The 15,812-nt window shown below is 40.8% G+C and overlaps 1 protein-coding gene across 2 annotated transcripts; it reads right to left on the bottom strand.

Annotated features, from left to right (window-relative positions):
• Positions 1-844: 844 nt before the first annotated feature.
• atl2 (atlastin GTPase 2) lies at positions 845-15,593 on the bottom strand. 2 transcript variants are annotated; one of them, XM_020092379.2, is made up of 14 exons: positions 15,435-15,593; positions 10,899-11,062; positions 10,091-10,303; positions 8,034-8,165; positions 7,760-7,864; positions 7,606-7,656; positions 7,446-7,502; positions 6,905-6,997; positions 6,479-6,617; positions 6,066-6,193; positions 5,542-5,598; positions 5,124-5,195; positions 4,527-4,958; positions 845-2,897 (listed from the first exon to the last, which is right to left on the bottom strand). In XM_020092379.2, exons 1-14 carry the CDS (start codon positions 15,505-15,507, stop codon positions 2,778-2,780), a joined length of 1,836 nt encoding a protein of 611 aa, XP_019947938.1. In that variant the 5' UTR covers positions 15,508-15,593; the 3' UTR covers positions 845-2,777. The 2 variants fall into 2 exon arrangements, with proteins under 2 accessions (XP_019947938.1, XP_069394467.1); XM_069538366.1 differs by lacking the exon at positions 845-2,897 and adding an exon at positions 3,180-3,490.
• Positions 15,594-15,812: the final 219 nt, after the last annotated feature.

Raw genomic sequence — 15,812 nt, 5'->3', positions numbered from 1 at the left:
ATGACGTGTGTGCTGCTGCATGTGACTGAATAATGAAGTTTAACTGTGTCCAGGGCACAGGAAGAGAGAAAGCTTTCAGCCTCTCCCCCTCCCCCTCCCCCTCTGCCTCCTCTCTAACGAGCAAACCACTGTCACCTTCTCAGTATTTAGAGCGATGAAATCTACAAAATCAACATTGTGACAAATATATAACGAAGTCAGAAATCCCTTACAACAGATTTTGATGTAGTTATGAATGATTATGAATATTTAATTATTATTTGTCTACATTTCTTTGCATTATTATCTGTTCAGCTGAGCCTCCGCACTCTACAGTTGTTACAACATATATGAATACACGTATCTTCTACTTGAATCCATTAAAAAACATTTATTACATATTTGTATACCACGTATTTTACGGTTTTGCACGCAAATATAAAACGTATATAACATGGTGGTTATTCTCCTTTGATTAAATACAAAAATATATAAGATATCAAATGCAATAGACGCCTCAATCTTACACACAAAGACAAAAATGGAAAAATTAAGTAAAAAAATTCTCAAAACTAGAGTTAAGAACTTTTTACACTTCACTTCTATTCTTAAAATCCCAACATGGTGGACGTAGTCGTCAGTTGCATCAGTTTCCTTCAGAAAACTAACTGCAGAGAAACGTGATGCATCATGTTTGACAAAAAGAGTTTGATTCCTGCAGCGAACGTATGAAATGTGCAAATCTATTTTAGAGATACAACTATTTTTGAGAGTTGAGGTCATGATAAAACTGAAATGTGATAAACTGCTTTGTGTCCCTTTGAATAAATTCTCTCCGAAAAGAAACGAAAAGGAGCCAGAAGAGTTGCATTGATGTTTTATTCTTTAGGTAAAACATTTTATTCAAAAATAAATTACCACAGATCTTTAAAAGTCGGACAGACGTCTTCTCTAACCCACTCGTCACAATCTATCGGTTTCCGATCAGAATCCAAATATTCACACTTGTTCTATGAACGTTCGTCCTCAGAAAAATTAACGAGAACCCTAAAGCAGCAACTTGTCTCTAACAAACCACAAACTGTTAAATGGAGAAGAAAATAAAAACAGCCACTGTCAAGTGATTCACTATAAAACGTATTCAAAGTTTATTTAAATATTTAATCCAACATACATGCCCGCTCTGTGACACGTCAACACAGACAGAGAGACCGAACAGGACGAGACTGAAACACTGTGGATGGAATCAATGTCAAGAGCTCAGACAGATGTGATGCAGCTGTGTTAACTTAAAGAAACAGAAGGGAGCAGTACATTTCTACGCTTCATTAAATTACATCAAGTCAGGACACCAATGGAAAAGTATTAAAGATTTAGATTTGAGGAAAAGAAAAGATTTAGATTCAGATTTTTTAGAGAAAAGAAAAAAAGAAATAAGAGACAATATGTTGACAGTTAAAGGAAAAGGTCAAAGTTTTAGAAAACGAGTTTAGCAGTTAAATACAAAGCTATAGCCAGCCGACAATTAGCTTAGCTTAGCATAAAGACTGGGGGGGTCTGTGCTAAGCTGCTTCCGCTTCATATTTCTCCAACAGATTTCAGTGTGAATCATCTCTCAGCAAATAAATGTATTTTTTCACAATGACCAAACTTTCCTGTAACAGTGATTTGGGCTAAAAAAAAATCCCAAAGGCAAAAATCAAACTTGCAGCCTGCGTGTCGTCAGATGAGAGAACGCAGTCGGAGCTGTGGTGGATTGAATGAAAGGCAGTGGAGGATACCTGGGCTCTAAAAGCTCTTAGCTTAGCGCTAATGCTACAACACAGCACCATGCAGAGGATCTGCTACAAGACACTAGAGGCCAAATAAAACACGTCAGTTCTAAAATAAAGCCTGCTACAGTCGTCTTCAGTATTACCGTCAGAGTATTTAAGGATGAGACAGATGTGTACAGAGGTTCTGTCAAGAAGAAACATGAGGCCAGCTTGATTTTACGAATTAACCCGGTGAACACACCTTCTAGATTTAGAGTTAAAAAGCTGAATGAATGGAGGTGAGCAGGTGAGTTATTAATATGTCAGAGCAGAAATAAAATGTTTCAGCTCCTGTTCATTTCAAATATGAAACAAAAATCGATTTACCAGAACAGGACAGACTGGAAATGTAACTGTTAAGACAACCTCCAACACGAGAACATGTGATCTGCGTTAACTTTAAATCTTAAAAATCTGTTTTCTGGTTTTACTGAAATAACGAAAAAGAGAGAAAAACAATCACCTCAGTTATTGTTCTCAGCTGATTAGTCACTTGTGCTTGTAGGAAATGTTCTTGAACTGTGTGTCCTGTAACACTGAACTGTTAAATGCACAGGTAAGTGTTTGCATCTATTGTTGATAACAGCTGCACAGCCCTGACAGATTTCCCTGAATTACAGCTCCATCGCAAAGTCGCTACCAGCAAAACTGTGTGTGTGTGTGTGTGTGTGTCTACAGTGTACATTACAACTATCCCAGCGTGGCACACAGGAGGAGATGCTTTTCCTTCAGGTTTTGGCGAGAGGTTGAAACTGCCGGCTCCTCTCCTCGGTCCTTCAATAAACATGCAGTTTCTGCTCTGAGGCACAGGGGGGCGATGAAGAGCAGCACAGACGGTAAACAGGTCAACGATGTCATGATGGGTGTTTGTGGGAGGAAAAGCTTTGGTGTTGAACTAGTTCCACAGTTCTAGGACTGAAGACGTTGAGTGAGTGGGCGGGGGGAGGATAAACATGATGAGGAAGAGGAGGAGGAGGAGGAGTGTCAATGAGTCTTTAACTTGGTGTGCTGCGAGCCCTGTTCTGTCAAGCTGGCTTTGAGAGAGTTAACCACCGTCTGTCTGACGTTGTCTTCCATATAATGTTCACTTAACGGCTTCAAAACCTGCAGCAGAGCAAAGAGGAGAGAAAAAGATTTTATTTCAGAAGAAATTAAGTTAACTTGTTTAAAAATTGATGAATGGACAAGGAAACTGAAAGAAAAAAGGTTAGGGAAGAAAAACCTTAAAGGTGAAAATCAATGGAACAAAAAGTGGATGTGGAACAACATGCTGAGCACAGACGAGCCAAACGAGTCACAACAAAACCGAACAAAACCTCTTCAACTGAAAAGAACTTCAAATCAGAATCATCCTTTAACATTCATCAGAATAAGATGAATAAAAACCGTCAGGGGCGAGTTCCACTTCCTTGAGATCCTGAGAAGATTCACTCCTGTCAGTGTTCAGGGGCCAAAGTGTCAGAGTCCAGCACCAATCAAGTGAAAATGAACCAATGGAAGCAAACAAGCTGCAGCAGCTTCAGCACGAGAGAAAGTTTGACACCGTGAATCCAGCGGTCACTGAGCAACTAGTAATTCTTCTTGTAGTTATTGTTGAGAGGAGTCAGAACGCTGAGTCCCAGCGCCGCTCCCGAAGGGAGGAGAGAGGCAGGCCACGCCAGGCGGCTCCTGACGGGCTCCAAAAGTTTGGAAAACACCTGAGAGGGAACGGGAGAGTTAAACAAGGGAACAGACAGACGAGCACAAAGATGAGATGGACAGATCCAGAAAGAGGAAGTTAAGAAAGTTGGAATCAGGAGGAGACAGAGTAAGTCCACATTAATACGATTACATTTATATTTAAATCTTATTTAAAGAGGTCTTTGGAAAAATCACCTGGAAATGCTGATAGAGATTATGAATATTTTTACACACGACTCTGCATTTTAAAAGTTAAACAGCTTAATGTTGTCAGAGTGAGAACCATACAAATAATACAAGGAGAGTGGCAGCAGGAGGTGGAGGAGAGAGTCAACAGGAAGGGATGTAAAATCAGGATGTAGAGAACAGCAGGCAGACGTTCAGAAGAACAGGAAGCGACACGTCTCACTTTTCTGACCGTCTGCTGCAAAGCATGTGGGGGGGGAGAGACACAGAGGGGGAGGAAGGGTCAGACGGAGACGTCAGAGGAGACAGGAGTTTGTGGTGGACCACGAACACTGAAGAAACATTTGCAAACAAGGAATGAAGAGAGTGAGGAAAATAAAAGTAGGTGCTGAAAGAGTGTCAGTGTCGAGCTGACACGTGAAATGACTCAATGGTTATGAAGTGAAGTGGATGATGGGATGCGGACAGAAGAACAACTGATGGGAGGATTCTGCAACATGAAGAACTTCAAGTTAACTAGAACAGAAAATTACAGCAGAAACAAGAAAACTCTTATTATTGTTCCATCCCTGGAGAAAGATGATATAAAACTTGATTTGACTCTAAATTTAAAACTTTGACTTCAACCTCTGTTTTTTCTTTTTAAACTCTTCCTCAGGTCAGATTATGTTTATGTGACACAACAGGAACACATTTCAGAAAAGAACTGAAGAAAACAAAACGTTTCTAATTTCCAGATCTAATATGATCCTAACACCCAAAGACCACGACAAGAACCATTAGAAGACATTTGACTTCTGACAATGTTACATTCAAACAAATCAAAACTGAACGAACCTGGACAAACACACACACACGTCGACCCACCTGTTCCCAGAGTGTATCGGCCACCAGGTCTATCATCGTTCCCACCTCCCGAAACTCTCCAGAATACTTCACGTACGCCCAGGCGCAGAGGGACAGCAGCGCTATGCCCATTACAAAGTTAGCCAGCGCTGCTAAGGTGGTCAGACCAATGAAGCCGGTCACCCCAGACACCACGTAGGTGACAAACATGACTGCAAACAGCGTGGCGGGTGTGCGTGCTGTGTAGAAGATGTTTTTGCCGTCGTTGTGTTTGGAGAAGTTGCTGTAGGCCTCGTTCAGCTCGGACTCCAGCTGGTTCTGGTAGCGCTGGCAGAACTCCTCGCCACCCATTTTCTTCACTGAGCGGAAGTGATGCACAGAGTGCTCGCGAAACTCCTCATGGCAGCGCTCCAGGTCAGCTGGGGCGATGTATGGCTTGTCCCCACCACAGATCTGAGGGGGGGAAGACGTGTGATTAAAGGTGACAGAGGAAACTAATTTGAATGACTAAACTGATGAAGACAAAGATGCTTTCAAATATTACCCATTTAGCAGGATTTTTATTATATTGAATGATTTGAGCTGTTGTGGACTCCTTTAAAACAAACACGTCCTTACCTGCTCCATGTTCTTGCCGTACAAGTCTTTGGCTCCTGCCACAGCAGTCAAGTTATTGGCTTCTGCCGTCGCCTGAGAAATGGGAGACAACAAAAAACAATGAAATTGTTCATGACAATAGAAGATGTAAATTAGAACCATAAAAATGTGAGTATTGAGATCCAGTGTGCAGGATTTATGTTTTCGTTTGTCACATGACACAAGACACTAATCGTCATTGTACTTCCAAGAATGAGCCCTTTATATCTTCACAGGAATCTGATCTTCTTCCATGAATCCGCTGAGTTTCTACAGTCAACCAAGCAGTGGGTGAGGCCATGGGGATTCAGTTGGTTGCAATATTCAACTTGGCCACAAGATGTCACTAAACCCTGCACACTGAACTCAGGATAAGATCTTTCAGGTTGGAGACACTAACCTGCAGCATGGACTTTGGGTGAGGCAGCTCTTCACCTTGGTAGATCTTTATGTAAGCCTGCAGGAAAATGAAAACAGATAATCTAACCAGTGTTTCCAGTCAAATGTAAATATATTGGCAGCAAACACTGGAACAAGCTGGTAAGTATGAGTGAGAGTATCCTGACAATGTTTAAAAAAACAACATAGAATTTAACACGGACCAACCGTGAAACAAAATTTACTGCAACTATAATTGAGCAGACGTGTTCCCTTCTCTTGTGTATCTTTGTCAAACCGGAAAGTTTTAAATTAAATTTGCAAACCACAAATTTTTACACGACTTCATTAATGCGGTTTTCAAGTTTTCTCCTTTTCTCTACAAGGATGTCACTGTTTACAGTCGACTGCGGCTAATTATCAGAACCAATTTTATGCTGTTTATTTAGACAAGGCAGCAGAGTGTATGCTTTGGGGCTTTGGATTTATATTATTGTGACATACAAACTGTGAAAACCAATGGACTTATGTGAAATCCTGCAGGACCTTGAAATACTCCAGGAGATCTCTGCAGGTGACTTTGTTGCCTCCGATCTCCTTCACTACCAGTCGCTCTGGGGCCAGGAGCAGAGGCACCAGCTGGGTAAGCTCCCTTTTAAAATCACCATCGATGTCTGAAACACAAAAGCATATATCCTCATTCTCCCGTCGGAGCACGACACTTCAGTCAAGCAGGCTTTAGCGAAACCTTTTTTTTTTTTTTTTTTTTTTTTTTTTTAAACAGCCATGTTTAGGAGACTGATATTAATGAATGTGTTTAATTTGGTGGAGCTTCAAATAAAAATCTGGATCTAGTGAATTTAAATGTGATTTCATAAGGGGCCTGTTGGGCCTTGGTGGCAGTACATGTTGTGTTCTGAGCTGTACTTCAGTAAATGTGTATGTTCCTGTTATCTCACCTTTAAGCCTGCCGTCAAAGTAGGGGTTGGTGGCCACCTTGAGGCCAGGATGTGGCAGCAGGAAGCAGTTGATGCTTGAGAAGCAGGAGTGGATGTGCTTCCTCACGTTCTGCAGCTCTTCATGTTGGTTGCATTTAACCTGTGTCAGCAGACAACAATGTGCTCATTCAGTGAAACTTGTCTTTGACATTTCCTGGTGTGTGAATTTGTGTGCACATGCTGGAGTAAGCAAACATTTGAACAGGCAATGAAATGATGTGTGTATGTGCTTTTCAAAAGGAGGCGTGGTGTCTGACAGCAAAAGTGAGAGTGAACCGCTGCATTAATATCAAGGTGAACAGATATCAGGACAGAAAAATATTTCACCTGTCCAACCAACAATCCAACAAAAACAAATGTGCAGTTTTCCAAAGAAGAAATTCTCACCTGTAGTCTTTTGTCCAAGAAGGCGTTGCCACCTTTCAGACCATAGTCATGTTCATAAGGATAACTCCAGTCACGAATCAGGAACATCAGGGACTGAAACACACAACCAACGAGAGACACAATGAGACACATGACATGTAATCTTTTTTTAAAAAACATTTTTTATCTGTTGACTTATCTGGTGTTTGAAGTTATGTGGTCCAATCTACTAGAAATTACATCTCCTAATTCTGACATTTACTAATCTCCTAATATTTTCCTTTGAAAATAAATGACACATATTTAATTGAGCAGCTAAAATTCATGGAAAGGACATTCAATGATACAAAGCATTTATTAATTAAGACTTTCAGGATGTCCTGATATTGAAAATAATTGTAATATCTAAAATATAAATCATTGACACTGTTAAAATTACCCATGCAAATATATTGAGTAAAAAAATTCAATGAATTGTTTTGAGCACAATAATTATGAAAATCTGATTTTGTGACAATATTTTGTACAACTACATGCATGTACACACAGAAGCAGTCAGTACCTGGAAAGGTTTCAGGTAGATCTCTTCCATTGCCAGTCGACCATATTCTGTGAAAAGCTACATATGAGAGAAAAATGAATTATGATCAGAAAACAGGAAAGGAGGATAGAACAGAGTTTGGTTCTGCTCTTTTCGGAGGGAGAGATGAAATGCCACAAACCTGCAGATGCTGCAAATCATCCTCCTGGATGTTCTGGGTGAGATTGTAAACCTGAAAACACAAAGTAATAAACACAACATGAAACAAATGTTGATTTTTCTAAGAGAGAACAGGAAGAACATATTTTCCAAACTAAACACGCTTTAAGTTTCACCTGTACAGAGCTGGTCATTGTGCTGAGGGCGAACACGGTAGCACAGTCCTTTATGGTGGACTGGCTGTCAAATGCTCCCTGAGTGTCAACAAGGAGGACAGCTACCTGTTGGGACAAGATGCAACAAATGTAAAATGCTGCCAGCTTCAGTTCGTACCAAATATGGCATTTGTGCATTTGTGTCAATGGGAACACAAATCTGAGGGTCTTTCATTTTAACCATTTCTCATTTAGCTCATTTAAGGACGAGGTGTACTGTGTGAAAACTGTGTACCTTGCTGCCGTCCGGCTTGTCGATCACAAACACTTCGCTCCAGATCTGAATTCCTGTGGTCTCCCTCTCGCAGCCTCCTCTCCAGGTGAAACCTGTCAGAGGCTCATCATCACCTCCAATCCACGACTCACTCTGCAGCAAACGGGAAAGAGACAGAAGAAAATACAGGTTATTATTCTTTTAAATGCACTAGTATCTGATCAGTATTGGTCTTCAACCACAACATCTCGAAACCCTGAGTACAATGTTTCCTGCACATTCACAGAAAATTATTTTGTTTCACCCCCATCAGATCACAATGTAAAAGCCTTAACATAACCACCCTGTCATCGACCAGTGTTGAATGGGTATGTAGCTACTAAATGGGAAGATATTAGGCCTGAGTAATGGTTTGTGATTCTAATCTCTCTTGTTTAGCTAACAGGGAACTATATGATTTTACAGCGTAGAGTCCACAGGAACAGATCACTCGAGACACAGTAACATGAGAATCGAAGCTTGGTCCAAGGCTATTTAGTATTGTATGAGTATAATGAGTATTTATATAAGACCAAAAGTTTAAATATTAAATCGACCACCTCTTGTCACTCTTTCCAAAAACCAAATAGTAAAGTGACAATAAAAAGCGACACACGGAGACCTATTCTGTCTCTCCTGTTGATAAGTGAGGACAGTTTCTGACCACAAACAGGAAATGTAAACGCAAAAGCACAATATCTCATTTGTAAGTCAAAGCACGGGAACTGATTCTGAGTGATGACAAGTTAAGATTAGAGTGGATCTCTCCTGCACGACTAAACACAATCTTAAGACAGAACAAGAGTGTTAGAGTATCAGAAATATGATGTGTAACATCACCAACACCAACTGCTGGATTTAACTAAATATAAAGAACAACAGAATAAATAGCATCAGTGTTTGGGGGAAAATGTATTTTTCTTTGCATTTTGTTGCTTTGTACTTGTGACATGTGCAATGACAATAAAGTTGAATCTAAATCTAAAATGTGAACATGTGCAGATGCAGCACACAATGCTCATGTTCATGTTGCCCAACAGCTGTGAGAAAGGGTCAGAACACTCATTCCTCCTTTCCTGTGTGTGTGTCTGTGTGTGTGTGTCTGTGTCTGTGTGTGTGTTAGAGAGCGTACGTGCGAATGTAAGGTGATCCTGACTTCATCTGTGTTTCAAGCTGCTGCTAGAAGGTCTGGCGAAATAGCTGTTGATACTTGAGTGGGACAAAGTTTTAAGATACCCGCAATAGAGTGCGTCTGTGTCTCTGTGTGTGTGTGTGTGTGTGTGTGTGTGTGTGTGTGTGTGTGTGTGTGTGTGTGTGTGTGTGTGTGTGTGTGTGTGTGTGTGTGTGTGTGTATGAACTGTGACGGTATGTTACATACCACTGTGTCATTCAAAAGTATTTAAGTATAAGACCCAACAGTAAGAACTTGTCTTTGCTTGTCACATTGAACAGATGTGAAAACTGGTTCCATGTTTATGTCTTCATCTGCCTTGTTTGTTCATCTAGCTCTAGGTCTTGTAAATTTTCTCGTCACGTATAAACACTTTTATCATTGATATCATGGTTTGTTGTGTTGTACACGGAAGTGCAATATATTGAGGTCCTGCTAATATTCTGCCAAACATGTTTTTAAGGGCATGTATAACACAAGTCAGAACTGTTGAATAGAAATGTTACAGAGAGTTAAACCGCAAAAAGTCAAAAGAAAAAAAAAATAATCTCAGTTTTACATTTCTGCCAAAAAATACGCAACAGTGCAACATTGATAATCAAACAAGATCCAATCACAATGTCACCATATATTCAAAGTTTGATCAGAAACAGATCCCAAATCCCTGGTTTCAGCTAGTGCAAGGACCCATACATCTTTTGGCATCAATTAACTGACAGCACTAAATGTTTCAAACAGTCTTAAATTCTTAGTGGAATTGACTGTATTGTTTCCTATATAACAAACATCTGACAATGTCAATGTGTGGACTTTTGTTTATATACCCTTGTATGCCCAGAGGCAGTGTTAAAATCCCACACCATCTCACCTGACTGTGCATGTATCGCAGCATAAAGTCCAGCAGGAAGGACTTGCCCTTGCGGAAGGCCCCTGCCACAGACACCACCACCACATTCAGGTCCTTCACGTGATCTTGCAGCAGGATTTTCTCCAGCGCTGCCGCGTCCAGCTCGAAGCTGTGCTCATCCTCGTTGGCCAGGACAATCTGGATGGGCTTGGCTTTTTCTTCCTCTATCACTGCCTGCAGACAAGAGGTTTCAATCGATCAGGGCTTTCAAAGGCTTGAGAGAAGTTCAAGTGAAAACACTGTGATGACAAGGCAGGTTACTTGGAAGAGACAGGGAATTGAAAATTACAATAAAAATGTCAGCCTCCCAAGTGACTTCAGGAGTCCGACATAAACAAAAAGTTTGACCAAGCAAAATGTATTAATTATAATAAATTACACAAAATGGCAGAATATTTATATTTGTTTCCTCATATGCATCAATAAAACATTCAGAACATTAATCTTGAAAGTATATAGTACATGTAACAGTAGCTTGTTCATAAAAAGTTCATGTGCATGACCCATGGAGGAGCCCACTACAATTGGGAGCTGATCTAGATAAACAGAACCAGGAATTTATTTTCCACCTTCTCTAACATGACGTGTTCGGGCATTAGCAATGGTAGAGGTATGCACTCTACATTTGTTTTGGCTGGTGCCACTCAACCCAAAAAAATGTGAAGACATCACCAGGCTCTGGGAAAATATTATGTTCAGATCTGGTTAGATCTGGTAACCATGCTCGTTAATAGACAGTAACGTGTCAGCAAACACATTAACACTTTACCTCTTCGTGAATCCCTTCATCAGGTGAGGGGGTGATGCTGGCATTTTTGCCAGAGTTTGAGGCCTTGGTCCTGGGAAGGAAATCATCCTCCAGATCTTCGGTCTTGGCTAAAGGAGGCCTGTTCTTATGCTGAAAAATAGGGGCCTCGTCCATGCCACTCAAGCCTTTGGATAACAAAACAAAGTAGAGATAAAAAGATCGAACTACAATTGGCAAGATAACTCCCTGCTGCATGTTAGTGTGCAGACGATGGGCGGAAAGTAAGACGGAATAGAATGTGGAGGCAGGTTATGTGGCGAGTTTCATTGTAATAAGCTTGTTCAAATGAGAAACAAGCCACTCTGAGTTACAGTAAAAGTGAAATGTCCTATATGGGTCAAATTCCTAATTGTACCAGCATTCTGTGCTGGGCTAAATACTGTGATCCACTCTGGTCTACCCATCTAGGTCAAGCTTGAAAATAGCCTTGCACTGAAAATCACAAAGGACCAACAGAAAGGTCACAAGAGAAGGAGGTAAAAGGACGGCACTTAGGCACTTTTCTTCTCTGTTATTTTGAAGCTTCTGTGACACTTGTTCTCCTAAATCTAACACGTGTTTCCTCTAAAACCATCAGCCTTCCTCCCTGTCACACTGCCACATCAGCAGTTTACAAATAAGCCTGTCTGCCTGAGATCACAACTGTTCATTTCAATGCACTGTCCATGTCAAATAGAGCAAAAAAAATAAGTATAAATAATAAATATTTTCTTTATCAATATGCATTAATCTTTTATTGATTTATCAGTCAGAAAATGGTGAAACTGTCAATCACAATAAAAATGTTTTATCCAAACATAATTCCAAAACCAAAAAATTAAGTTTATAAAGATAAGAGTTTTTGGAAATCCAATAAAATACATTCGAAAAGCTGAAATCCTCTCAAACATACAACAAAATGAGTCACAGGTTTGGTTTGGATTAAGATGACACTCCCAGTACGCAGTACGCCCTGAAAGTGGTAAATCACTTGATCAACGAACAGGTACAACAACAAGTATTGTGCACTGCTCATCCAAATACTTAAGTGGTTAGACATACAACTGCACTAAAACGTGGGAATATATTGTCTGTCACAACATTCATCACAGTCCATGATGATCATGGGAAACACTGTGGTAAACACATGGTTAGCAGAGTCTGCCTAATGCTAACAGCGCTAACATGAGCATGATTTCTTGTCTTGCTTTTAAATGCCCGTGTTAACGCTGAATGTGTCAGGTGTTTATTCCCACCTTGATTGATTACAGCATCCTGGCATTAGCGCAGGGAGAGTGGGTCTAAGATGGGACTGAAATGATTAGTTGATTTAGTTGATTCACTGAAAGAAGAGGAAGAAAATGGCAGAAAAGGTTTTACTCAATGGAATAGATGTTTTGCTGCAGACACGTGGTTCAACCAATCATCTGCAAAGTATTTGTTTGCTCCTTTATGAACTCTTACCAGATGGTTATAACAACAAACCCTATGTATGGTATGTCAGGTTAAATTTGGACAGCTGTTTAAACTAAAAGATTAATAGTTAAACATATTTGAAAACTAGAACAAGGACATTCGACGATCAAGCTTCCAGAGGGCAGCAGCAATGCTGTGCTGTGCTAGAGTCTGAGATGCTACTGTAAGCGCTGGGATGTTACAGTAATCTGCTGCCCAGCAAACAAATGAGCCCTGCACATTTCTTAAATCTGTTGCAGTGCATCTCCCCAATAAACCCAGAGCAGCACTCAGCAGGATGAAGTGGCACAGACTGCAGCCTCAGAGGAGACCCGCACAAAGACACTATTCTGCTGGGACTGCAAGGAGTCTGTGCTGCAGCAGAATGTGAGAGGAAAAAAACACAAGCATGCAAGGGAGCATAACAACAGCCAGTCAAAAACCATGAGCTTTGCTGATATGTACTACACTCACACATCATGATAACCTGGCTAATGCACTGTCCTACTCAGCTTGCAGAAAACGAGGGCAGAACTAAAATTAGCCACCTTACTCTTTATCTTATGGAGGCAGCTAGCAGATGTTAACTGGCCTACATGTTTTCCTGATCACACTCAAAGTTACCTAGGTTTGCGCAGTGCATGATGCAGACAAAGTGTCAGTCGTTCTAGTTCTGATGGGAGTCTATCTTTAACATGCATGGTAAGAATAGTGCGTGTCTATCTCAGCACAGCGTCCCAAATCAGGTCTGCGTTCCCTGGACTCCAGCACTATATCTGAGGCAGACTCTGATAAGGCCACGGTTCACTAAACTCAAACAGCTGTCTAAATATGGGAGGTTTCACACTTTAAAGTGGACATTTCTCTAGCATTTTTAAATGATTTTGTATAGGAATGAAGAAATTAACAAACATTTGGGATTAAAGCGGCAGAAAATACACTGCAATTAACTTGTATTTGCTGATGCCCTGTTGGTTACGCCATTTCTTGTTATGATTTGGATTGTAAGACAACAATATGAAAGAGAGCGAGGAATGCATTGTAACTTATTGAAATGCAGGTACACTGACTTCTCTGCAAACCAGCACCAAGGGACAACCTGACTCTGCTTCTCTGGACCTGATTCAACGAGGGCAAATGTTCAATTGCAGCAAAGCAGACCAATCTGGAGTCTGTGAGGACAAAGTGCAGATTAAGAGCAGCCTCAGTTAGTGAAAGCTGTTGCCACAGAGTAAGCTGGCCTGAAGGGAAGTAGACATAAGGGTTATGATGATAACGGACTCTGTGTATCAGTGATGAGCCTTGAAGACATATTATTTTCTATTTGCTAACCGGTCTTGACAATGCTAAGTGAATGGCAACAATAACAAACTAAAGCAGAGAGTGGACATTTCTTTTCACACTCTATGCCAGGCATACTAGTGAAAAACTGGTTAGTGGAAATAATCTTTACTCCATTTGTAAAAGCTATTAACAATTATCTTTATTGATTAACCTCGGATGATAAAAAAATTAAATTAAAAAACCTGTTTGCGATCCCATAACAAATTAAGGACAAACTGTTTCATAATTTCAGAGAATAGCTTATTTCACACTTTCCCACTTAATATTCAGTCAACTGATAAACAAATTAATCGATCCAGTCATTCAAGTTATTTAAAGCTTAAAAACATATTTAATGTCAGCATCATGATGAGAAGATGGAGCCAAATACAAGGTTCTCATTCAGAAACCACCAAGTTAACATTAGGGGGGGTTAAAAACAACAACAACAACACCTTAAACCCAAGGCCTAAGAGCCATCGTCAAAGAACAGTTAGTTACTCACAGTTACGTAGAATTATTTCAAATCATTAGTTTACTGAAGATATTCGCATTAGAGATCAATACTGAGTTGGCACTAAACTGCAAAGTACAAATACCTCAAGACAAGAAAAGCTGCAGGCATCAAGACTGATTTGTCAAGTCTCTTTTAAAACAGTAGTCAGGCTCCCAATTCAATTTAAGTGCAGCAGTGCAAATAAAATCCAGTGCCCTCAAAGTTTAAGTTGAACTTTAATTAAAGTTAATGAAGCTTCAGCAGTTTGACTCAAGTCACGCTGATATTATATTATACAGTTACAATCTATCAGCTCAACCATCATACATACACAAGAAACATATACGCCTCGTATCTCAGGAAGTGGAAACAGAAAATGTGTGATATTCTTGCTTTGAAGAAATTCTAACATTATTCTAGACTTCAACAAACCCAATCAATTTAACTGTATTGTGATCTTTACGGGCCAGAGTCAACATGATGAATGGTTAGAGCAAATAACACGAGCCCACTGTTATCTGACTTCTGTTCATAAGACACGTCCATTAACAATGAATCTACTTTTAATGACAGTGAAGTTCACACGGTGTAAACTTGTGTTCTGTCCAGAGGGTCCGGACGAGCCTGGGTTAGTCTGCTGGCAAACTGAACACACTAATTATAGCTTATTTAAAAATATCCCCCTCATTAGTGGGATGAGGAGATTAACGTGTGTGTGTGTGTGGACTGAAAACCAGTGAACACACAGCGGTGCAGTTTGAGCTGATCCCGGCTGCAGAGGCTGGGTTTGGAGTAAAGACACCCCGGACACCGGTGGTCCTCTGCGGGCCAGGTGAGAGTGACGGCCCGGACACATGAGCCGACAGGTGTCGCGGTTGAATTCTGTATCCGGGTCAGTGGCCGTTTTTCCAGCTCGAGTTACGGAGGGAAAACACGTCTCCGGACACATGAAGCGAATCATGACCACAACACGAGTCTCTCTGGGGGTTAATTCTCTCGGTTTTCACCGGGTAGGCTGTGTTAGCTTGGCGGAGAGGACGCTTGCTCCGGTGGGGGGAGTCTCACCCAGTCAGCACCAGAACACCGCGGGTCTCCAACTGAAAACACTCCGCGGACTAACGGGGGGGGGGGGGGAAGTGAGAGTTTAACCGGCGACAAATAAAAAAACAAAAACAACTCCACATCTTAACGGAACCAACTTTAACTTCTCCCTCCCGACGCGGATTCAAACAACAGCGGTTTACCTTCGTCGGCGACGCGGCTCTTGTGCCCGGGCTTGAAGTGATTTCTGCCCCTCAGCCCGCTCACCTCCGCCATCTTGGACGACTGGGCTCTGACGCGCGTGACGTCACGGCAGCTCCTCTCTTGTCACGCTGTCCCTGAAGCTCGCGCAGCTGCCGCAAACTAGTTCTATTGAAACGCATCGCTTTAAAACTGTTCACGTTTCTCTGCGTTCAATTTAAAATCTTAAAAAAAAAAAATATATATATATATATATATATATATATATATATATATAATAATAAGCTTCCTGCAGCCTGAGGTCAGGGCTGCAACCAAGAATGTGGCTCTCCCTGCAAGAATAAATAAATAAATAAATAAATATATATATTACAGGAAAT

This window comes from Paralichthys olivaceus, chromosome 14 (genome assembly GCF_024713975.1).
Source record: "Paralichthys olivaceus isolate ysfri-2021 chromosome 14, ASM2471397v2, whole genome shotgun sequence".
Classification (NCBI taxonomy): domain Eukaryota; kingdom Metazoa; phylum Chordata; class Actinopteri; order Pleuronectiformes; family Paralichthyidae; genus Paralichthys; species Paralichthys olivaceus.
The sequence above is the reverse complement of the archived record's forward strand: the minus strand, read 5'-3'. Positions and strand labels throughout refer to the sequence as shown.